The sequence below is a fragment of the Nelumbo lutea genome, chromosome 7 (assembly GCF_056320005.1).
Source record: "Nelumbo lutea isolate HS-2025 chromosome 7, American lotus-T2T, whole genome shotgun sequence".
NCBI classification, from domain to species: Eukaryota; Viridiplantae; Streptophyta; class Magnoliopsida; order Proteales; family Nelumbonaceae; genus Nelumbo; species Nelumbo lutea.
The window spans coordinates 14,005,303-14,030,801 of record NC_142690.1 but is presented as its reverse complement, the minus strand read 5'-3'; the positions used below and the strand labels follow the sequence as shown (position 1 = coordinate 14,030,801).

The 25,499-nt window shown below is 35.5% G+C and overlaps 1 protein-coding gene across 2 annotated transcripts; it reads right to left on the bottom strand.

Moving 5' to 3' along the window:
• Positions 1-13,882: 13,882 nt before the first annotated feature.
• LOC148845220 (hydroxyproline O-arabinosyltransferase NOD3-like) lies at positions 13,883-24,070 on the bottom strand. Of its 2 annotated transcripts, none has more exons than XM_088955272.1 (9): positions 23,809-24,070; positions 22,772-23,402; positions 22,423-22,490; positions 22,137-22,338; positions 21,769-21,866; positions 21,588-21,657; positions 21,402-21,473; positions 21,103-21,216; positions 13,883-14,299 (listed from the first exon to the last, which is right to left on the bottom strand). In XM_088955272.1, the coding sequence occupies exons 2-9, from the start codon at positions 23,186-23,188 to the stop codon at positions 14,237-14,239; spliced, it is 1,104 nt and encodes a 367-aa protein (XP_088811398.1). In that variant the 5' UTR covers positions 23,189-23,402; positions 23,809-24,070; the 3' UTR covers positions 13,883-14,236. The 2 variants fall into 2 exon arrangements, with proteins under 2 accessions (XP_088811398.1, XP_088811399.1); XM_088955273.1 differs by having other exon boundaries at positions 23,911-24,070.
• Between the last annotated feature and the right edge of the window lie 1,429 nt (positions 24,071-25,499).

Genomic DNA, 25,499 nt, shown 5'->3' with positions numbered 1-25,499 from the left:
CAAAATACCCTTAAATATTGGCTTGAAAGCTTAAAACCTATATATTCTGTCTATGAAATAAGTGAGAAGATGAAGTGAACTGTTAATGTATTATAAAATGAGTAAAGAACATAAAATAGGGAAAAGAAATAAACCAGGGTATTTTATTATGAAGAAATTAGTTAATAAGATTGATTGATTGGTCAAGGTTAATTTTGTCATTTAATAAATATTATGTTACATGTGAACCAATTCATGTCATGGTCACTAATTAACCGTGACCTTACGGAAGTCGGAAGGTAGGTATCTTATAGTTATAAACAATGGTGTCTCACGGGGATCTCTAGAGATATTGAAAAGTCGAGATAAGTTGAAAAGAACTCCACAAAAGTGAGGGGAAATTTCAGATTAAAGCCCATTTCTAAGACACAAGCGATGATTTGGTTTTGAGTGTTACATCAGCAAATTAGGTAAAATTTTGGATGAGTTTCATGCATGGTAAAATTTGCTGAATTCCTAAGAGGTCTAACTGGAAACCCCAGAAACTACCATACACCTTGGCTGGCCCGGACGGGAACAGGAATGGCTGAACCGGGCTTAATTAACTGACCCAAGTGGTTAGGTTGAACCCATCAGGCTTTGTAAATACTCTTTGGTCTTTATTTGGGGTCGGACCGGTTGAACTGATGGACACTGCAATACAGGGCTGGTTAATCTGGATAAGTCACCCATGTATGCTCCTAAATGGAAACAAATCTGGATTTGGTTTATCTCTCTCTCTCACGTGAAGGTGGAGTCTGTTTCTGATATATTAAAACCAAAGCAAAATAAGCTTAAATTAGTGACCCTCTCCTTTGTTTATGTGGTGATTGTGGTTGCAGCAAGATCTTGACTTATTATTTAAAAGAAAAAAATAAACACATGAGATGGGGAGAATGAAAAAATATGTATATAGAAGTGTCTTTACAGATTGTTGGTTTATGGAGATTTGTTTTTTTCTTCTTTCTCGCATTTAAATCCCCTTGTCTATAGTAGGCAAAGGAAAAAAAAACAAGAAAACAGCCTCTGGCTGCAGTGGAGCCCTTGCCGGTTTCACTTTTGTCAACTAGTCACTAGCGAGACAGTGCAGAGATGCATTTTCATGTGCATTTACACTTGTCAATTGTACAACAAAACCGTGTAATCTCCCAGTGGCTTATACAGTAGTGTAGCATTCAACTCTGAAAACCCTATTATGCATGGTTGGTTTTGAGTTTGGAACTGAACTTCTTGACCTATTTGTATCAGAAATTATGGTGAAAGAATTAAAGCAAGTTTTCTTTTCCCTCTAAACTTTCGTATTAATTATCAATTGGTATATAAATCTTTTGGCCAAAAAAATATATGTGAATATACTCAATGATATTATAAAAAAACTAAAAAGGGAAAGTTCTTATCTTATTTACAATTCATTGAAATTTCAGTTTTGTTTACTACAAGATTAAGGGTTTTAATAGAGACTATTTGGGACAATAACAAATTTAAAGGTTTAGCATTGTCTTGACATGCATGATGAATAAATTTTCAACAAGTTCTTTTCCTTAATATATATAGCTACAACTCAACTTTGGTCATTTAAAGCATTACTTGAAGATGTATTTCTAGTCTTCTAAGGCTCCATTTGTTTGAATCACAAGTGGGCTGAGAGTAAATTTTGGTTTACTTTCGTATTTGATTCCAATTTATTTTGTTTGTCTTTAAAGAGTGAAATGTAAAGTAAAATGCCATACTCTCTATTTTATATGAAAGAGAGATGGAAGGTAGGGCAAAGGTTTTATCTCTGGGAGGAGTACGGAATGAAGTACAATGATGTGGTCCAAACTCCACACTAATTTATATGAGAGAAAACAAAGGTGGAAGAGAAGTAATGCAAATTTTACATCAGTTTTTGGAGTGCAAATTTTGCCTCAGATAAGGCACAAATCATAGTTACAAATAAGGGAAAATCTATGATATTGGAAAGACATGGTACTGGAAGAGCTTTGACCAATCAAAGCACCCCTGACAAAGACATGATGCTGGTTGATTGGTTGTAAGTTTTCCCTCGAACACTACAAATAAATATATATAAAACTGAACAAAGCTCAAAATTTGTATTTAGTTCAAATTTGCAAACAGAGCCTAAGGCTGTATTTGGTTGCAATACAAACAAATTTGCACTGATTTAAAATTATGGCATTGGAAATTATTTGAGTGTAAATTTTGACTTATTTTTGTTTAAAATTTAAATTAATTTGTTTGATTACAGTATAAATGAAATAAATTAAGACATGAATAAACAGAATAAACTAAAACTCAAAACAAAATTAAACGAGAATTTACATTTTTTATTTATACTCTCATGCATTTGTATTAGTGCAAATAAAATAAAATTGCATAAAGTTTTATTCAAATCGATGCTTTATAGTTTATTGGGCAGCGGTAAATTTTAGTATTTGAACTGTCAAGAGGTAATACATTTTGCTACATCATAGTAAACCAAAATTATCCATCAGTATTGACCTCTATCTTAGAAAATTGTTTTTGTCCTCGTGGGGCACTGGGGTCCCATGCCCCATCAAGCATTTTCCTCTTCCCTGCGAATATTATCCTCTGAATTCTCTTGAATGTCTTGAAACAATCCAAGAAAAAACGATGATCTCTTGCCACCTGGCAAAATCTACTAGGCCGAAAACTTTTGACAATATAGAATCAAGTGACTTAAAGATCGATGTAGACCCAACTGTGGACTACTACATTGAATAATGGGCTCCATAACCTGTCAAGTGGAGAAGAATCTTGGATCTGGTGATAGAGGACCAATAATATATAGATGAATATGGTGCTCAGATAACTAGTCAGATGTTGACATGATCTATGTCAGGACCCACCACTAGTCCATGTGTAAAACTTTGTACAATAACTTGACTTCCAACTATCACATTTTGGGTACTATAGTCATCAATTAATGGTAATTTTAGGCACAATGTAACTACTACTAGGCCAGACCAATTCAGTGATTGGATCCTGCTTTCCAAACATGGATCACGGTGCAGTTTGAAATGCATAATGGCTCTTGAATTATTATTATTATTATTATTATTATTATTATTATTATTATTATTATTATTCTGTGTTTGAATGAATGTTTTTGTAGGGTGGAGAGTGGCCCAAGCCGCAACTTTTGATTCTTAAAAAGCATGTGCTTTTAGGTTGTTTCTACTCTTCTCCATTTTACTGTTGGTCTTGTTTGGATCTGCAGATTTGTAAAAACCTGGAAGAGAGAGAGAGAGAGTTATTACTGAACACCCTCCATTATTGTTTATTGACTAGTGTCTGATTTCAGATACATTTATCTCAATTTAAATTTCCTTCTCAATCAAATATATATGAGATTAATCATGTGGTTCCCATCAGCTAACCAAGTAGTTAAAGCTTGCTTTAATTTAAAGGTCTATTCATGAAAAAGATGGTACCAGAAATCAACATCAGTAATACATTCCAAATCTGCAAAAGCTAGAAAATGATCCCCACTGATCTTTCTCTTTAATGCTACCTTAGTAGCAAGAACTTTGGACTTTTGTTGGAGTCCTCCCAACCAAAGCAATAAAAAATCAAAACAATAGAACTAGACTAGGGCAAATCTAGTGCTCTTGCTTGTTGCATTACCATTCAGTTCCATTAATATATAGGCCTATATGGAGGTGCATTAGCATGCAAGATGCAACCATTTATTACATAAAACTCAAGTATTGGAGCATGATCTCATGTGGGCAATAATAATAGATTGGAGAAATAGAATTTGTATAGGTCAATAGAAAGATCAGGGAGAGAGAGAGACAGGAAATTATCAAATGCAGTATAAGTTTTAAAATAAGATGAAATTATTACAGGGAATTGAAGGAAGATATATAATACCCAAGCATTCTCACTCTGCTCAGTCTAAAAGAATTAAATAATCAAATATGATTAGATGCTCTCAACTTTTAGCTATTTTAAGGGGTTTTTTAATATATTATCCAGTCTACCCCAACAAATCTTAGCCCCACCCTACAGGTGGGATGAATCTTGATCACAGATTGGTGTCAAATCCACAGATAGGATGTGATTTATAAAGGGGGTTATTAATAGACTAAGAGGGGTTGTAATTTCAGATTTCTCTGAGGTGGAGTACAGTCTACTCGTTTGGGTGTGAGAAAAGAAACTCACCTTAAACATAAAGTTAAAACATGTGGAATCTTGCAATTATCCTATTAAAGTGGGGTTTTCGTTTCCTTTTCTTGATTGTAGATCTACCAGTCTTAGTTGGGTCAATATTATTGGATTTGAAGTTTTGAACAGAATATAAAATCGTATCAGTCACTGGTTCGTGGGTCAAATAGTTCTACTATCTGGTTCAACATTTTGAGTCATTGGAAATAAAAAATACGAAAAAGGAAATTAATTCCGAGTCATCTTCTGTAATTGTTTTGTATTAAAATAAGCCTGAAAGGCTGAAACAATAAATATTATAGCCTATAAGAGGTATTACACATATTTGAGTTAGGTTTGACTAAGTCAGCATTTCTAAGAATTGGGCTAGGATTGCAAGTCGGGCCGGGTTAGGTCAGATTGAGGCTAATCCTAAGCCAATCCTAAGTTTTAACCCCCCAACCTAACCCTAATCCTAACCCAACCCGACCAACCCAATTCTAACCCTAACCCTAACTAAATTCCTTCAACCCCAACCCTAACCCAATCCAACCCAAAGTCAATTTTGGGTTGGGTTGGGCTCAACCCAACTTTCTTTCCATCCCTTAAAACTTCATAGGATTTCTCGATTTTAGACCTTAACTCAATTTTTACTACATATATTAATCCTATGTTTTATTAGTATTTGTTTGTTGATGTTTTTTTCTTTTTCTTTTTCTTTTTTTTTTTTGTTCTTTTGGTACAAAATTCAGAAAAATATATGTCAACCCAACTTTCTTTCCATCCCTTAAAACTTCATAGGGTTTCTCGATTTTAGACCTTAACTCAATTTTTACTACATATATTAATCCTATGTTTTATTAGTATTTGTTTGTTGATGTTTTTTTCTTTTTTTTTTTTTTTTTGTTCTTTTGGTACAAAATTCAGAAAAATATATATTAGAAATGACTATAGTTTATTATGAGTTATGACTTAGATAGATCTTTTATGGGTAGAAAACATTAGAGAGGAGATGAAGAATAAAATTTTCAAAAAACATAAAATTATGTTATTAAGGTTTTAGTCTTTCTGATTAGGATTAAGTGAAGTGATTATCTTAAAAGAAATACATGATACTATATGGTGGGGCCTATACAAATATCATGCATCAAAACAAATCAATCTATGTTATATATTACATATATCATATATTTATATATGACATGAACTATAAAGTTGGGTTTGAATTGAGTTGGGTTGGCTAAGGGGTCAATCCTAACCGAACCTGAAATAAAGTCAGATTCATGAATTTTAACCCTAACCTAACCTGAGCATCAACCTGACCCGACTGACCCGATCCAACCTTTTCAGGTTGGGTTCGGGCCAACCCAGCCCAAGTTGCAGCTTTAAATTGGGCAGCCTAAAAACCATTTTGACTGCTGGTTTCAGCTCTGGTGGCCTGGTCATCTGGCCCATTTGAGTCCTGCAACATTGAATTATTGGCGGATTAAGGTTGCATTTGGATTAGCTTTAGGATTTGTACAATTCACTCTGAATTGTTTTCAATTCCTCTAAATTTAACCACACAATGGGTTGGTCATTTGGTGAGAGGAGGATGAAAAGATATATAGAGGTATAGACACTTTCCTATATTCTTAGGGCCCAGTTAATTAATAATCAAAATACTCTTGGTCCCTTACCTAGAAAACACTACACTTCTTGTAAGACAAGTGTACTCTTATAAATAATTTTTCAACGAAAAACATGCAAAACGCTAGGGATAACCCAAAAGAGTACCCTCTAGGTTAGGTTCTGATGTCTACCATACCCCTACATCTATCGAGACTAAGCAATTCAAGAATTATTTAGCCGTTATGAAATGGGCCCTTAGTGTTTGATGTTTCACGACTCTTCCTTGGTTTGTAGAACTTATGACCAGATAAGTTAGAAGAGTCCCTGTATGTGAATCTATTTAAAATTCAAAAATTAAAATGTGTACCGCCTGGTTGATTATATCAATGCGCCTTAGAATTTGGTACGGTTTTCGAACCGCTGTTGATGTTTGGAAGGTCGGACTGTTCTGTTCGGGAATTGTTGAGACAATCGATTTTATTTTATCTTAAATTTGGTCTCTGATAAAAAATTGTTGAATGATTAATGAATTGTTGATCTAAAAAGTTAAATCATCGATCCATTCAATGGTTTTTAATTATTTTAAATTTTAATTATTTATTATTTTTAATTTATTTTGTTAAAAGGGGCCATTTGTTCAGATTACACGATTGAACCGTCCGCACAGAAACCAGTGGTCAAACTTAAACATTGGAATTTGGTTCAAGTTCAATTATCCACCTGAAGAAGTCATCACAGTCCCTTGTAGGAATACCTTATAGTGGCAGTTGTTTGAAAAGCCATTAAAGATTGTGGTGACTGCCATTAAAGATAGTGGGAATGAGAATTAGAATTGATAGGAATGGGATTTCATTCTCAAAGGAGAGGCAATGGATGACCATTCTCTCAAATGGGATTTTGATTCGACCCAACCAAACAGTTGTAATCAGTAGCCCCTTCCAATTCTGATTCCAAACCCCTATTCCGGAGAACGTGAAACGGGGCCTTAATTTATCAACAAACTTATTATCATTTTTGGGTAGGAGCATGTGAAATGATGAAACCCCAGTTCAAATCCATGCATCTGTAGGACCCAAAGTGGGAAAGAATGCTTGAGATCCAAGAGGGTCAGTTGAAATTCTACCATGATCATTACCTTTTCCTTCCATGAGCGAGAAGGGGGTCAGCTGTGTTGGACTATGCTTCAGCAAAAAGCTAAGCAACTAACTAGCTTTTGTTTCAAGATAGATCACCCTTCTGCCATTTTTACGTCTAAAGCTTTTCTTTTACTTGTTTATCTTACCCATGCCACCATGTATTTCTTACAGAACTGAAACTCAAAATGAAACCTCGTGTCCTAGCTAGATAGCTGCATCACACCAGAAGGTTCAGCTGGAGATGGGTTGAAGCTTAAGTACTGTTACATCTTCTTTAGTGATGAAGAACCCAAGCGTTATGCCTTGGTTCGTACTTCGTACCTCCAAATTAAAAAGATGAGGCTAGAGTACTGTTACAGAGAAACAGACATGGTTGCTGTTTTCTGTTAGTGATATAGTAAGAAAAGGAATCCACCGACAAGAGTAAAACTCACAGATTTTCCATAGAGCCTAACTATGGGTAAAAATTAATTGAGAGAAAGATCTAGAGAGAGAGAGAGTACTTCCTCCCACGATAGAATGCAGTAGAAACTAGAAACCCAGTACGATTTGGAGGTATTTCGATTTTGTCTGAGGGGGTGCATTAACGTCGTAGTAGGTCGGTTGTGAAAGAAAAGAGTCGTAGTTAAAGACTTGATGTAAGGTGTCTGTCACGAGTGGGGGCTAGCTATCACTCAGGCGTCTCTTTTGATTATGAGCAGGAAAAGAGGGAAAGAGGAAATGAGTAAGGACGACGTCATGGTCGTCCTTACTCATGGTCGATCATAGACATTAGACAAAGGTGGTGGCCTGATGGGCGCTAGATAGATAAAATTGGGATGGGTCCCCAGGCGTAGAGCTTTCTTGGGCATGGACCAGCTCAGTCTCAGTCTCAGTCTCAAGAGCTATCTTTCTTTCTCCACTCACACTCACTCTAACGCGTGATCTTTCACTTTTCTGGTCATCTTTTTAGCCTCTTGCCTTGCGGTGGACCATTTATCAAGTTCGGTCATCAGGATAGGAATCCAATGAGCAATGAGGTGTTTGTCTGGAGAACATGGGCTTAATTTCGTCTATTCCACGAATGATTCTCTCTCTCTCTCTCTCAATGTAATTGCCCTTGGAACTGTTTCAAGTAGGTCTGTCAAGGGGTCGGGTCTAGGTTAGATCTGGTCCCGACCTGATAAAGAAAATACATAGACCCAGTCCCCACCCAGGTGTTATGAGGCCTAAAGTACCAGCTGACTTAGAACCAACTTTTACTAGAGTCCGGATTTCCTGTACATCTCGATTTGCACATTTTCCTGCACATCCTATCATAATGTGCCAGGTCAGCCTAATACTATTAAGGCCTCTTCACTTTTCCGTAAGTTATTTATCCGGGTAAATGCAAAAAAAATATTTAATACCTGGGTAAGTGCATTTATTCATGTTCTTTTATTTCTTAGGTAAATAATGCAATGACCATTTTAGTCATAAAAATTCATTATTAAAAGGGGCATTTTTGTCCCATTTAAGTATTGGCAATTTTCCCTTTAGGTGGGAAAATTATGGGATTGGATGAGGAAAGCACAAAGTTGTTAGCACGTTTAATGGCAATTTTGACACCTGTCCCTTAAAATACTCTCACCCCACCCTTGAAAAAGATTAATACCCACTTTTGACAGTTGTCAAAATATTTATCAACTGCTCATTTAACGTGTTTACTTTGATGAGCTTATTAGATCTGGTCCCGAAAGTAATTTACCCACCTAGGGGATGAGTATCACTTACTTGGGTAAGTGGTACCTACAAAAATAAACTTTCCTTGATCTCCACATAAATCTGAAAAAAAAAAAGCATGAGGTTTTTGGTCAATGGGAACCAAAATCCCATTGATCAACTTTCCCCCGTCTCAATCTCAAAAAAGAACACCCCCTAAATTCTTACACGTACAAACTATTAACAGATGCTGGGAGAATTTCCGTTTCTTTGCTTTTTAATTTTTAAATATTAAAAATATTTAAAAAAAAACAAAAAACCTTTTCTCCTTCATTAATGGTTATGGGGACGATTTCTCTAAGCTCTACAACAGGAGAAGCAATGTTTCCTTTCTCCAATTCCCTCTACAACAGGAGAAGCAATGAGATCACTGATATCTTTCTATGGAAATACCTTGAAATAGGGTGTCTCCTCTGGTGGAAACAAAATCTAACCTGAACTTTTTAAGTAACCACAACAAAGAGAGCCTCCCATCATGTGATTTAACTTTATGCTTGGTTTGGGTCTCGGGGCTTTTATATTTGGCCAAGGCTACCTTTCAAAGTGCTTGCAGTGCTAAGGATGGAGAAGATGAGCTCTCAAACTTGTCTAAATCATTGTTGCTTTCTCTTGAGTAGACTGTAGGCATCTCCTTCTTCTCATTCTGTTTTTAACGCTTTCAACCAGTTCTCTTTACAAAAGCCTTCTCATAATAAAAACAGAGAACATGGGCTAAAAATTTTTACATAGATTTGGCTTCTTAAAAAGAAATGGCGGTAAACCCCTTGAAGAACAAGAGGGCTTTCTAATTTTTCAATATATTTTAATATTTAAAAGTAAGAAAATAATACAAAGGGATACTCTTCTCACATATAGGAATTTAATTATGTGATGCTGAATAACACATTATGATAGGATGTACAGGAAAATGTGCAGATTGGGATGTATAAGAGATTCGGACTCCCTTTACTACCATTTTGGTTTGTTGGGTCTGACCTGATAAGCCCCAGATCCAATTACATTTGACGGGCCTTTACTTTTGGCAATAGACCGACTAACTAATAATACTCTTGATATCTATATATATAGAGGTTAAACCCAGACTCTGTTAAAGTAACTTTTGTTGTTTTGGCTGGTTGTACCTTTCATGAGGCAATGACGAGGAAGGTGTGTTTGGCACATTAAAGTGTATTTTGTCATTTCCTTTTTATGACATGACAAGGGTAGTTTGCCCACATTAATTGGACACTGATTATAATAGAAACAGAGGTTATAAACCTACAAGTTCCAAGTAATGACCCCTCAACACTTTAAAATGAGATTTATATGCTAAATGCAACATCTCAACAAAACTCAGTCTAATCCCAACTATTCTATACAATCCTATCTTACCATTGTACTCTATCAAGAATCTTGCTTTTCTGCCAAATTGTAACTTTTTAAATCATTTTTTTTTTACCATTTTAAACCATGATTTCAGTGGTATTGAGTATTCCCTTGCTATTTTAGAGCCTTGCACTAAAGCTGTGTTTGGTTTAATAGAAAATAAGAGAAAACAAAAGGTTTAAGAAAAGTTAGGCTCTGTTTGAGAATAGTGCAAATACAAATATGTAAGGCTCAGTTTGGAAGGAGTAAAATACATACAAAATGCAAAGGCTCTTGCACTACTTATGTGTATTTGTACTCCTTCCAAACAGGCCTCTGTAGTGTACATATATATCATGGTTTTCATAACTGGATCAGACCAGATGGTCGGACCGGAATTTCAATTCACTGCTTGATAAATGCATTATTATTTTGTTTTTTTTTTCTGCCATATTAATGCATTATTTGTTTTGGTCGTAAAATTTGAACAACTATACACTATTAATAGAGCATGCAAAAGCAACAAGCAGCTATCCTTACATATATAATAATATGTTAAGCTGGTAAAATGGAACTAACCCAAGAGCCTATAAGCAATTGTTGGTGAAGATTCTACAAAGCCCAAATTTGCTATCTTTCAGCTTTTAGCCAAAAGAAGAAAAGGAAAGGGCTTTCCATTGAAGCTTCTTTTAGTACGTAGTTTCACCAAAGCAATTCAACCGAAGCTTCAGACCTCCGAAACACACCTCGAGCATAGACATGCAAGTTGGTACCCAACTTCAAGAATTTACACTGCAGTAGACCAGCAGCCCATTCTAATTCTAGCAAATGACCAATTCTAAGTTTCTAACCTGCCCAAATTGCAGCCCTAATTGAGGGAAGAAGAATGGGAAGCTTCTGATTACCAAAATCCTGATAAGACAAATATTCCAATCTTATCATCATGAAAAAGATGGCAAAACAACAAAGGAAGAAGTTGTCAAATACAAACTAGACAAACTACGATTATTGGTTTCTTTCAACTATTTTACATCTCCTTGGAATTTATTCCAAATTAGCCACAAAACCCTTTCACATTTGTTGTACTTTATCTGCATGTAGCTGCAGCTAGCTTGTATTTTCCATTATAATCCATAAATATACAAACCCAAACAGATGCCTCAGATAATTCTTCCTTCAAAGTAGTTTTATGTTCTTGGACGGATTGCCTTCATTTCTTTTCTCTGACCTGAATATGAAAGCCATTTGGGAATGTAAGTGCAGGAGTTCAGACTATTTCTCCTCCCTTTGATTGTTGAACACCTGCCAAAACCAAATTTAAGAAGGTATGAGAGCATGTATTTTCATGCATCTTTTTTAGGCTTATTGACAAGTTCATGTCTGGTTAGAAAGTATCAGTATTTCGTGATGACCAAGAAATGGAGAAAGGTTTTCATCAGTAGCTTACTGTATTCTGCTCCTACACATGATCATGTTCCTCCACCAAAACCAAAGAAATTCTTGGGTGAAAGTGTTTTGCCCAAAAACCTTTTTTTTTTTCCAGAAGAAGGGGAAATAAGATATAATTAAATAAAAAAACCAGATATCTGATTAACAAGAAATGTACAAACCATGAAGGAATACATAACATGCCTTCCATCTTCATGGATTGAAGGCAAGTAGATCTTCATATTGGCTAGAGTCTAAATGAAGATTTATTGAGAAGATAATTAATGATTGCTCAGCCAAATGGAATTATTCATCAGGTGGTGCAATTTGGATCTTATTCATCAGATTTCAGTGGAATTCAGATTTAAATGAGATAATGAATAGCGTCAATAAATCAAACTAAAAATAATAAAAAAGATAATATATTATTAACAAAATGAATTAAAAATGACTTTGATATTGTATTTCGTGAACGAAAAGAAATGAAAATAACTTATATGAAAGTAACTGAGAAAATTTAGTAAAAATGCAATGTTCAAACTAATTTTATTAAAAGATACAAGATCAATTTTAACTAGGAGGATCCACATTACATCAAATTATAAACAGATACCATTTGAAAATATGGATACCATTTGCAGCCCTACAATTTCCCCCAATCCAATATGGGGCTTAGAAAAATTGTCTTAATAAAGTTGGGGTTTATATAGTTTATTTAGGGAGCGGATTAACTGGAGACAAAATCATACACACCGTGCTGGGCTACCTATCATGAGCGAACACGCCAATGCTCACTATGGGTCCCATCTGTACTGCACACTGGCATGTTCAGCCAAAAGGTAGCCCAACATGGTGTGTATGATTTTGTCTCCAGGATTAAGGTTATATAGTCTAAAGTTGGCTTTGATTAGGGCTGAGGTTAAAGGTGCAACTAGGGCAGGCTTGGGTTGGGCTTTTGTCAAAATTTGAATGAGCCTGGTCCAAAGGCTCGAATGCCAATTTGGGCCAACCCTAGTTGCACAAACCCTCTTATGTCTTAATTTTCTCTCTATTAAAATCTACCATTATTCTTCTCTAATAAACTTATTCTTAATTCTGCCCCCCCCCCTCCCTTTTTCAATAACCAGTGTTTGTAACATTTCTCGTCCCCTCATTAAATCTCTCTTTATTTCCTATTAAATATCTTTAAAACACTTTGACCCTGTATGGGTACGAATTGATTTTTTTTTTTTTTTTAATAGAATCAGCCCTAAGGCTTTTTGTGAGATCAGGATTTTTGTGCAACTCGGGAGGGTTAGGGTTGGAGTTGGAATCCTAACAGGGTGGACGTGACCTTGCCTCGGAGAGACTGTGCATACACAGGTTTGATCCTGCGCCTACTCTATTAGAGAAAGGCTGATTGACCATCCAAACTACTGGATCATTGGCGATCATGATTCAACAAATTGGAAAACAATTGTTCTATCACTGGTATGATTTTTAAGGAGTGCAACTATGATATTGAAAAGGCATGATATCTAAAAAAACTGGCAACCAATCAACCCACAATAATGCCAATTTTATAACATTAGTTTGCAACAACATTAACCACCTTCAACCCCAACTTAGAGGTGTTAGACAATGTGAGTGGTTTTGTTTTCTAAAACAAAAACAATTGCCACATCAGCAAAAAATGAATTGTTTTTCTTACATGACAGATTTTTGTTTTAGAAAACAAAACCATTCACATTGTCAACACCCCCCTTCATTATTCTATCTCCTATCTGCCTCATCCAAGCATCCGTCTTTTCATACATTTAGATTGCTCTAACCATAAGGGTTACATCATCTCTACTCTAAGTTTATCCAATGAAGAACTTTGAGGATTATTCCCTGATAAAATCTATCGAGCCTTTCTCTACATTTGCATTCCTTTTATCCATGTCTAGATCGATCTTTGTAGCAAGGCCCTTCTCTTGCTTTTCTTCCATGCATCTACCCTTTAATCTCATCATTTTACTGTTTTTTGGGGTTTCTTTTCTACATAGTATTCACAGTGAGCTTGGATGTCAAGGATGAACAAGTAATCTAAAAGATCCATCTCATGGATGAGAAAAATACAAGAGAAAACCCCATCTATTGGTTTTGTCTTTCATTCTTGTTATAGGTTGTTCCTTTCTCTCTTTAGGATTGTTGTCCAAAGTATCCTAGTATCCAGGTTAGTAAGGTGATCTGAGTAACCCCCTCATACCCATACCTTAAGAAATAGATGAAACCTCAAATAGGGGAAAAAAATACCCAGTTCATGAATCATAATATCATCTTTATAAATTAATGAGGGGTGTCTGAAAATGGCTGAAGTGGTTGAATTGAATGACTTATTGCTTTGCTCCTTTACTGGATAAGTTAACTGAAAATAGTAAAATATTCAAGGGTATACCGGTATAGTCATCCAATGGTCCAAAAATCCAGACAATCAAGATCAATTTGGAAAGGTACCACATAAAATATCAAAAATGTAAAAGAAAAAAAAAACAACTATCAAACATTCAAACCCACCAACCAAAATACAAGGCTTTTTGGGAGTATTCTTACAGAACTCAAAGAAACAACAAATTATATGGAGAAGAATTTGGTGATCAAATAGATGTATGATTTCATACTGGTGATGGTAAGGGGATTTCTTTACCATGGTGTATCATTCTTTCCTCACATTAAAAACATCTAATCTGTGGTTTGTATACAGGGATCTCTCTAATGTAAACAGAACTTCTCAAAAAATGACTTTTCTTCTTCCACTTCAATCAGTATTATTCCGTGTCCCACCCAGGAATGTTGGCAGTAGCTTCATTCACCATCTTTACAAGAGTAACCTGAAACATAATAATAAAAGAGTATTATATGTAAAGGAAAACAACACAGAGTTAAGTAAAAGACCAAATATAATACTCTCAACATTCATATAAATCACCTTCACAACTATTCTATCTCAGATAAATAGGAACTACAAAATGATGTGAAATTCTTCTTTTCTATCTACAGTACAATAATGAAGGCACTTATTGTTAAGTAAAAGCCTAAAAGGTAGCAATTTTCAGATTCATAAACTATAAATTATTTTGGGACGGATTAGAGTGCAGCTGTTCACTGCTGGCAAATGCTACGAGGTCACTAAACTAGGGATCATACATCAAGAATGAGACATGAGACAGTAACCCCTCATGCTCCATCCCCCTTGTACATGTATACACCCATGAGGCATGGATACTTGTACATGCCTTGCATACTGATGTTGGATATGACATGTACCCAATACAACGCTAGAAAATCCATGTTGTGGACACTTGGTATATTTTATAGCATTAATACTTTTAGAATATGTAAAATGGTATATTTCAACAAATCATACCATAAAAGTCTTGTATATGTTAGAATTTTAATTAAATTTTTCAAAGTACTGAGAAATGACATTTAGCTTCAAAAGCTTGATATAGAAGCATGTTATAGACATATTATATAAGATACCCATACCCATATACATGTCCAGGATTTTAGAAAATAGATAGTTGTATCCCTATTTTACATATCAATGTCCATTGGTACCCATATATGGGCGTCATAGATGTGTGTGTGAGAGAGAGAGAGAGAGAGAGAGAGAGAGAGAGAGAGAGAGAGAGAACTTTGACAATACAGCAGGACATAGACAAAAATATTGATAGAAAAATAATTTACATATAGAGAAGAGATTGGTGCAGTCACTAGTCCAGACTGTTCAATAATTAGGAGTGAACAAAATAGTCCTATTTACTTGTTGGTGCTTTCTTGGGTAGACACCCATGGTTCTTACTAGTAGTCATGGTCCGTTAACAATTGCACCATTCTCTGCCACTTAATGGCCCTTCGCATATTCTGGTACACATTAATCTGCTTGCTTATGATGAGAGGCAAAAACCATTGACTACAGAAACTTGGACCTTCTCTCTCTTATCAGTAGGGAAAAAACTGCTTATATTTGAATTTCATTAAAACTATTTGTTTTAGATAAGTGTTCTCAATGTCAACTTGGACAAAGGTGGGAAATATTTTGCACAAGTAGTGGTTATGGTGTTCTCATTAATATCAACTGAAAATAAGCAAGAAAAACACCAGACCTTAAGAGACACTGCTGAACTATTCTTATGGAGAAATGGTTCACAGTATCAGATTTTTCAACAAAAAAGATGTTTTCTGGTCTCTGATTCTACAAGGCAAGCTTGCAATTCTGCATGATAGATTGTTTAATCTTGACTCCATTCTTTTCAGAGCTTAAGCTTCCTGGTATACTTGTATAGGATGCTAGTGAAACATTTGAAATCATTACATAAATATGTCTGTGTGTGTTTGTGTGTGTGAAGATTCACAGCATCATACATATGTACACACCAATATTAAAAGGTAGTGTTAATAGGAACTTGATGATTGGTGAACAAAAGGGAGGAATGGTGTGCACGCTGAAGATGAAACTTAGACCAAACAGAGTCCCTAGAGGTGGGAAAGGTTGCAGTAATTTATTGGAATTTAAGATTTTACAAATACAAAATCATATAGGACACAAATTGTATTTCTTGAAGTTCCTGTAAATCTACAGGGATGTTAAATGAGAAATGAACAAACTCAAAAGTACAACTGAGAAATATAAATGTGTAATGGTAAGTAAAAATATGGAGCAAAGCTACTTTTTGTCAATCACCAAGAGAATTTTATAGAGAAAGAAATAGTAAAGTGCAAGCTCCCCTACCAAAAAAGTAGTAAGGGAAATGAGCCAATGCATATTCCAATTTCCTTTCATCCCAACTTAGTGAAACTTTAAGAGGTACAAACATCTTTATCTAGACTCAAGTCAAGTGAGGAAAGTAACAAATAAGGGTTAACCAGTGTATATCGAGTTGTAAAGATATGACAAAAGTACGGTAGAGGAATGGATGGACAAGTTGCATACACAATTTACACAAAAAATCAGAATATCCAAACATGACATAACACTCATATACAGATATCCAGATTTCATAGGTGACAAAATGTTTAACCATTAAACCATGCAAGAGACTTTTCAACTTAACCCGCAAAACACTGGGGCTTCTAAGAAAACCTTGTGCCAGAAAAGCAATTTCTGAAGTTGAGAAATGGAAATAGTACATTTTTGTTCAACCACTGATATGTGAAGGACAAATCACTCAATCAGGATCTTGACCACAAAAGGAATTAAAAAAGGCTAACACCAATGTTGGCCCCAGTTATCTAGGTTCTTTTTTTGGCAGAATCAAGAAGAAAGAAAATTTATTAAAAGAAAAGGTTACATCCTATATTCCTATCACATTGGTTGTCAAGATGACACCCCAACATCAAGTACATACTTCAATTACATGTCCAGGACATTAAACTGAGAATGCATCTCAGTTTAATGTTACATCCTATCTAGGTTCTTGGGAGGGTTGGGGACTGAATAAGGTCCTAATCTTTGGCACTTTTTAAACAAAGTGGCCACTCTGAGACTTAACCCGTCTTCTAATGCTTCACCAGTGTTTTAAAAGGCATAGGAGGCATACGCCTGGAAGCACTCCCAAAACGCCCTGAGGCGTATGCCAGAGGCGCTGACACCTCTGAGGCGTACGCCTCTTGCACTTTTTTCATGAGGCGTGCATCTTTATGTTATGCATCTTTATTCTTCTTAATATGAAAGATTTTTATTAAAAATAAAGAAAAAATGAGATCCCCCCTTTATGCATCTTACGCCTCTTGTGTTCTGAACTACACCTCACGCCTCTAGGTAGTGGAACGCCTTGCGTCACACCTCCACGTTTTAAAACATTGTGCTTGACAGCCCAAGATTTTACTATTGCACCGAGTAATGGCCCCTTGGCACAAAAAGAATCTCAGGTGGAATGTCCACCCTGGACCCCTGGTTTCCAGAAATATAACATTACTACATATTGAAAGATCCTCTTGGCTGGAGTGTGGCCAATGACATTTTTTTAATCAATAACCAAATCAAAAGCTTCATGAAAATTTCATGATAGCTAAGAAGTATCCATTCATCAATGGGAAATCCATAAAGGACCATACTCTGTACTCTAGTATATCACACTTTCCATCTGGATAACCTTACCAAGTCTGGCATACACGCACACACACACACACACACACACACACACACACACACACACACACACACACACACACACATGAACAAGAATCAACCACAGTATAATCAAGGAGCTGAGCTAAAAATAATTCTAACAAAGAGGTTTAAGTTCAAAGTCTCGATTCTGATATTGATCTAAGATCATGAAAGAAACCATAAAGGAAGACTTATTGGGGTTGGCACCAAAGAACACAAAGAGTCAACAGTAAAGGAAACAGAATTAGAAGCAGCAGACATTAAAATCAAGAACTTCAAAGTTTTTTTTTTATTATTTATTTCCACTTATTCTCATCAGATATACAGTGATATACATAGAGAAAAGTAATAGACACACCCTCCGTGAACTGCCCAAAATCATTTGCTATGTGGCATTCAAAAACTTGCTGCCTAAGAAAGACCACATTAATAAACAAAGGTTTTCTAAAATTCCAAAACAATTCAAACCCTTGGGTGGGGATGCTGAACTATACAGATAACCTTCTATATCTCCAAGATTTTCTCTAAGAGATATTCAAGAAATAGCATCTGCAGCCTGTGAGTTGATATGTTAAGGCTGCTGGCTTGATCTTCACAAGTTTGACCTTGGGTTTCCACAAGTTGCATCTAAGCTTTTAGAATATACTATATAGTACTAGCCAGTGATAGATAAAACAAACTGTTGCTAAATGGAGAAGCAGTTTTATCATATGCATTAATATCAAAGCCCATGAATTCTGCAGTAGATTATCATCCTCTTCATCAGAATGATCATTTTCTTTGTTAAGAAAGATAATTAACCCCACAAAACTAATTCTTTTGAGCTTCCTTTGATCTGATCCTGATATTAAAAGAATGATTTCATCATAGCCTAAGCCTTATCCCAACTATATGGGGTTAGCTACATGAATCCTGTTTCACCATTCCGATTTATTTGATTGTTAAATTATGAGAACTTAAATCATTTCTTACTACATTGACCAATTCCTTTTTAGTCTGCCCCCAGGCCTTCCAGACCCTTCAGCCTGTAACAGATCCCTTCTTCTTACGGGTTCTGTGGGTTGTCTTCTGTGCACTTGACTATACCATCTTAGTCTATTTTCTCTTATTTTATCACCTATTGGAGCTACTCTTAACTTCCTTTGAATGACTTCATTTCTCACCCTAACCTTTCTAGTTTCTCCACTCATCCATCTCAGCATACGCATTTCAGCATAGCTGGCCTTACAACTGTTTTATAGAATTTTTCTTTTAATCTAAAGGGTATTTTTCTATCACATAAGATGCCGGATGCACCCTTCCATTTGGCTCATCGTGCTCTAATTCTATGGGTGACATCCTCTTCAATCCTTCCCTTGTTATGAATTATCAAACCAAGGTACTGGAAAAGGTAACATTGAGTTATCTCTTAGTCTCCAATCCTAAGTGTACACTGATCTGCACTCCTGTTATTATTAAATTTACATAGCATATATTCTGTTTTAATCCTAGCACAACAGGGTTTACCTTAACAAAATTTTGCCTATTCAAGGCAAGATGTAAAGGGATTTTCATTTCCACAAGTTGCAGTTACTAAAATAATATGGATAATATGAGAAGCAGGTACATTTGGCATGTGGAGCTTTCAAAAAATGATTTGTTATGTAGTGGAAAATTTTCAAAGCTATATGATTCACGAATGTTCCTTCTACATGTGATTGGAAATGGAATTAAAACTTCATTTTGGCAAGATACTTTGATTGTTTGAATGTTAACTTAGTTTGGATTCCTAGGGAACACAATCATACTGCAGATGGCCTAGCTAAATTTGGTGTGTACTTAGAGCATTTGTATAGCGACAAGCTTCCTCCTTTGTAACTTGTAGGGGTTCTTCCCCTGCTTTGTATATCTCCCCATGTTCCCTCTCTTTTTCTTATTGAATTCTGGTTAAATTTTCTCAAAAAAAAAAAAAGGTATTTGCAAGATAGAGGACACACTAACAGGTTGGATGATCAGATAAATGACATTCTATTGGATGAAGCAATGTTAAAGTGACTGGAAAATGGTGGCACCACCACAGGAATTGGTTCTTAGCAGACTCCTGCATCAACTACTATCCTAACTGTTCTTGGAGAATTTGCTACTCTTAGAACCTATGCTTATAGTTAAGAAAATTTAATTTTATCAGACTATTCTGCATGCAAGTGAACGGGAGATGTAAGAGCATCATAGGTGATCATGTCATACAAAGAGTGAGCAAATGCATAGAAGTACTAGTTGCAAAAAAACAAGACGAATATAAGATCACCTATAAAAATGTTGATATGTAGGAAATTACCTAAGCTATTGGTCATATTTTACAAAAAGAGGTACGTATTTTCATAATGGTATAGAAAATGTACAAAAACTTCTCAATAAATAGTGGTGGAAGAATTATGTAATATCACTTCCCAAATTTTTCTTTTTTGCCTAGACTTATGATGTTTAAGCTGATAATGTTAGACGCATGGAGAAAAATGTAGGAAAATTCACTTGAATATCTCAGCAAATGGATTCAATGATTCACTGATATAAATTAAACACCACGGAGCTAACTGTTTAAAGAGCATCTCCACTGTGAAGTCCTAAGTTTTTTTATTTTATTTTATTTTATTTTGATAACAAAGTCCTGAGATATTTTTATAACTTCTAATTCATGTCAATGCACCATTTCTAAAAGGTATTAGTAAATTGACATGCAAGTGGGTACTATTATGTACCCACATAAAATACATGACGCTGGAAATCACTGAGCAATGCACATAAGGAAAAGCTGCTTCAAGTACCAAGACAGGGTTTCAAAAGATTTATAAGAAGCAGAACAAATCATGAAAAGATGTTTTCATATGGCATGGGAAACATAATGCCAGAAGTGCTGGAACAAAACATATCAGAAATCTACATAGCATATTGGTCTTAGATAAGAACAACCATAAAATCATTCTTCATTATGCCCAAGTCAAAACACAATTAATGGTTTCTGAGATGAAGAATGCAACCAATAAAATTTATCTTTTCTTCTTTTCTTTTCTTTCTCAAAAAAACAAAGTAAATAGGAAAAAATAATAGAAAGCTGAACAAAATGTAAACACCACAAGAAACAGAGTCCTACTAGATAGTCAGTAAAAACATAATACAGAGCTAGTCATGTGGAACAGAAAAATTACAAGGAATAAAATGGGATCCTAAATGTGGATGTTGTATATGCGCTTCAATGTTGTCTTTAATACCGTAGGAAGGAGGGATGGCTTTCCTTGCATACTTTTTGGCATTAATTTAATACACTTCTTACTTATCAAAATAAATATGAGCAATAAAATGCTTAAAAATGTCTACTTCAGTTCAAATTAAGGATTTTCCATTATAATGAAACACAAGTGTATATTAACAAAATGCCTAGGCTTGATGAAAACAATTAGAAGTACATACAATTTAAGTATCACCTTCAAACCTGAAACATGCAATTTTTTCTTGGTTGCAATAAGATAATCATTGACATACCACACTTTCTGGGACTCCTGGAGGAGGCAAAGGAAGATTTCTTGGTGGAGGACCACGAAGATATGATCTTTTGTCGAAGCGCCACTCCCCAATTTTTCCATATGTTAGCTCACCCTGAACAAACATCCTCACATAAATAACTAAAGAACATATAACTAATATAATTACAGTCAAGGATCATGTGCTGGAAAAAAAAATGAAACTTCAGCATCATAAACTCATAAAGGAGTGTAAAATAGAGCAAAGAGTAAATTAGTACATGGTTTGGGACTTCACTACAACATAATATAATATTTTACCTTTAAAGAATAGTCACATCCATAGGTGTAATGGATGATGAACGTTTTCCCAACCTCCAAATCCCAAGGGGGCTGAAAATAGCCATTTCAAGTACTTTTCAATATATTAATGAAATATCTGTATACCAAAGAAACTTATGAAAAATTATAATGAAATACAGAAAGTTAATCAGGTAAACAGAAAACCTGTATCATAAAATCTTTCCGAAGAATGTGCTTCACACCATGCAATGCAGATGCAACAGCATATGCATACCTTAGTCCATAGAAACAATAGAAACATCAAATTTGTGTTAATAGCACCAGGACCAAGTACCTTGCAAAAATGTAAAAATGGTAAGTTATGAAATCTTTTAGAAGCTCTCACATTTCTAGAACCCATCCAAAAGTTTTGTCAGTTTCTGGGTCATCTTTCATTTTCAAAGAAACATTCATCCATGTTGGCGCAATTTTTTCCAGCAAAGTCTGAAAAGGGAAATTTAGTAAGCATGTGATATGATCACACAATACATAGATGATCAACAAACTGAATGCAGGTAAAGATGACAAAGACAGCAAGAATAGAAATTATAAACTTCAAGACTTAGCACCTATAGGGGTTTAAACCAATAATGACGCCACAACCTTAATCCTTTTCTTTCAATAGTGACCAACATTCATACAGAGAGGGATAATGGGTATATTCAGAATCAAGATCAGACCACTTCTGTTGAAACACAAAGGCAAGAAAGACACCTTCTTGATAATTACAGGAGAATTGCCAATAGGGTCAATATCTGTCACTGGTCCCTTCTCTTCTGGATAGAACTTCCTTATTATTTTCTCATTCTGGTCAGGTTTAATGTAGAAAAATGGGAATGCTGCTGGATATTCTCCATGTGCCAAGTTTGGCAGAGGATTTACTAAGATGTGATCAGGCTCAGCCATCAGAACATACCTGTATCACTCATGGAATGCAGTCACTCAAATTACAGGAGAAAAAAAGTATCCAAATTCGTTAATAAAATATAAGTATACTTACTCCTCATCAATTGTTGCTTTTTCTAGCCATTGCACAAAGGCCCATGGTCTATTTAAGACAATGTAACCCTGAATGCAACATTTAAAAACAATGTAAAAAACAGGTACCTTAATAAACAAAACTGACTGATGCAAATATTAAATTAGGAAAAAAACAAGTGGGAAGCACATCCAGTTACATCTTTTCCAACCAAAAAGTGATTTCTGTAATGGCGTGACATAAGCAACCCATTAACAAGCAAGATTGTCATCACTTGAAAATAGGAGGAAAAACAATTGGAAGATAGAAAAAGAAGAGGCTGGACTATATGAAAATACTATAAAAAACCAGCAAGTGGAAAAATTCTCACCCGATCGAGACCCTCTGGGAGAGGATTAACCACAAAAGTTGGAATCTCATCCATTAGATTGTCAGGACTTCCTGAATGCAGCACTCTAGTGAATCCCCCCAGCTCTGACCCAGGCATTTCTTTTGCCTTCTTATACCAATAGTACATAATGCGACATTGCCATTTACTGTAAGGAGCATCAGTTGCCGTAAGGGCAACATGGAAAGGCCTCCTAGCATTCTCTGGTCTCTTAACATTCTCAGGCATCTGGGTGATAGGATCAGATGACGTTGAGAAAGATGAACCTTCTAATTTACCTAAACTTATGGCTCTGTTTTGGATTATCATTGTTATCAAATTGTATGTTGCGAAGAAAAATCCCAACGCCAAAAGAACCAGAAACAGAGAGGCCCGCCCCATGCTCTTCCTTCCAATCATCTTACTTTGTCGATAAATCCCAAATTCTTCCGAGTCAACCCAGAAGGAATTTCCTATCCGCAGAAGCTATCTGAGAAGTACCCATTAATCCGCTTTGAAATTCCTTGCATTCTCCACCGTAATGCACAACTTAGACGACTGAAAGGCAAATGCTTCTATGCGAATTCCAGACAATTTGACAGAATTCACACGTCTACAAGCTCTAGCGAGCAAACTGCAACGAAATTACAATCAAATAACAAGAGATCAAGGTCATGCAGTTGATATTAACGCATACGTGAAACACAGTCTTGAAGTGAACAGAATAGTCAGAAAATTTGCATTTCTTCAGATGATATAAACAAAAAAAAAAACCGTTAATTTCTCCAGAAATTTACAGAACAAGAGACTCGGAAGCAATCCCGTAAAATCATTACAAAGAAGATAAAAAGAAAGAACAGCCATTCATCGACAAAGAACCAGAACTTATTTTTCCAAAAATCTGCAACCCAGATCTGAAATTCTACCATTGAAGCCAAACGGGCATGTAAATCACAATACCAGAAACAGAGGGAAAGAGAGTCATTAAGTAACTTAAGAAAAATCACATTAGCATTTAAATTTAGATGAATTAAATGTACCGTATTGCTGAACAGAAATGAAGGAATTAATAAATGCCGCAGCAAAGAAATTTAGGAATGAGAACAGATTTCTGGAGGAAGAGAATCAGAAAAGCGTGCAACCTAAATAAACGCAGAGAGAGAGAGAGAGAGCTTCCACAGAAGAAGACGAAAAGGAGAACAGGTTTCAACGTTTGTTTAGATCCGAAGCAAAGAGATTTGAAAAGTCTGAAGCAGGGGAGGACTTGGGCTTTCTCAAAACTTCTTTCTTTCTTTACGTCCTTTTCAGAAAATTTTAATAAATAGAATTTATAGATTCCCGTGTTTTCAGATATTTACTTAAAACCCCTTCCTCTTTTCTGATATGGTAATCAGACTAGTTGACTTTGACATATGATGCTAACTTGCAAATACTACTTGGAGCGGGTCAGATTCGAGATCCATCCTTTGTAAACCCTTCTCTTTAACTTAGAGCTGTCGATGGGTCGGTTCTACCGATAAACCCGATCCAATTATGGTGATTGTGGATTTGGATCTGGACCGGCTCTTGCTGTTCTAAATTGATTAATACCCGAGCCGGTTATGTAGTTAATAATTTATAAAGGTTTCTTAATTTTCTTGTAATTTTTGTTATATTTTATGTGTAGAAGGATAAATTTATATAAGATAATATTAGTTAAAAGCATTTATATAGGATAAATTTATATGGATGTCAAGTATAATTGGGTCAGAATTGATTCTCCTTGGTTCAGTTCTGAGTCTATTTTATTGATTAATAATCCACCAAGGACTGATCCACCATGCCCAGAACTAGATTCGATTCATTGACAGTTCTGATCTTAATTCGGGTCATATTTGCGGTATCTTGTTTAGTGGACGTAGAGAACCAGAAATATATGGATTCGGGTCTTAGTTTTCGCTTCTGTTTAAGAGAAAAATCAATTAGGCTCTTGGGTTGAATATAAATGCTGAAAATCACTGTGGAGAGTAGTAACCAAGATCTGGTTGAGTCTCCACCAGGGAGCAAGCTTTAGCTGAACTCTTTGATTGTTTAGCCGATTGTGGAATCAATGATAAAGTTCCAAGGGTTCCACTCCGGTAATAAAATATATGGAGTCCGCATTTTTTTATAATGAGGCTCATTAATTTATTACTGCATGGAACATTGGTTCCACATCTAACTGAACAGCCAAAGTGTTCAGCTAATCCGAATTCTCCACCTGATTTAGTGGAGACTTGGGAGGGTCTCATGATTAGTTTTTGTCAAATTTTGAATGGATCCAGTTTGAAACTTGCCAGCATGAAACAATGTAAAATGTTAGATTGGATTAACTCAAATTGCACCCCTAAATCAAATCCCATTGCCATTAGGTTGGAGGGGCCCAAGCCAAAATCATGCAATATAAAATGTTAACTCGGGTTAACCCAAATTGTACCCACAAATCAAATCCCATTGCCATCAGAGTTGAAGGGAGTCAAGCCCAAAGCAATATAAAATGTTAATTTGAGCCAAGATCAAATCCCATTGCCACTAAAGTTGGAGGAATTTATGGGTAGGGAGCATGGATAAAATAAAGTTGGAAAACCTAAACTAGTTTAATGAATGGTTTTGATATTGGATCCACCAGTGAGAAGGGTTTCACATTAGAGAAGGAAGTATGGAGAAAAAGAAAAAATATCGGTATTTTAAGGCAACGCACTAGTAAACTCCA

Bases quoted from the DNA above. Each gene is read 5' to 3' on its own strand.
- LOC148845220 (XM_088955272.1), bottom strand. From the start codon at position 23,188: ATGATTGGAAGGAAGAGCATGGGGCGGGCCTCTCTGTTTCTGGTTCTT. The intron at 21,474-21,587 runs GTTTTCTGTTTA...GGCTATTTTCAG, and splicing joins GGAAAGATTTTATGATACAG to CCCCCTTGGGATTTGGAGGT. The intron at 14,300-21,102 runs GTATGTCAATGA...ATTATGTTTCAG, and splicing joins CAGGAGTCCCAGAAAGTGTG to GTTACTCTTGTAAAGATGGT.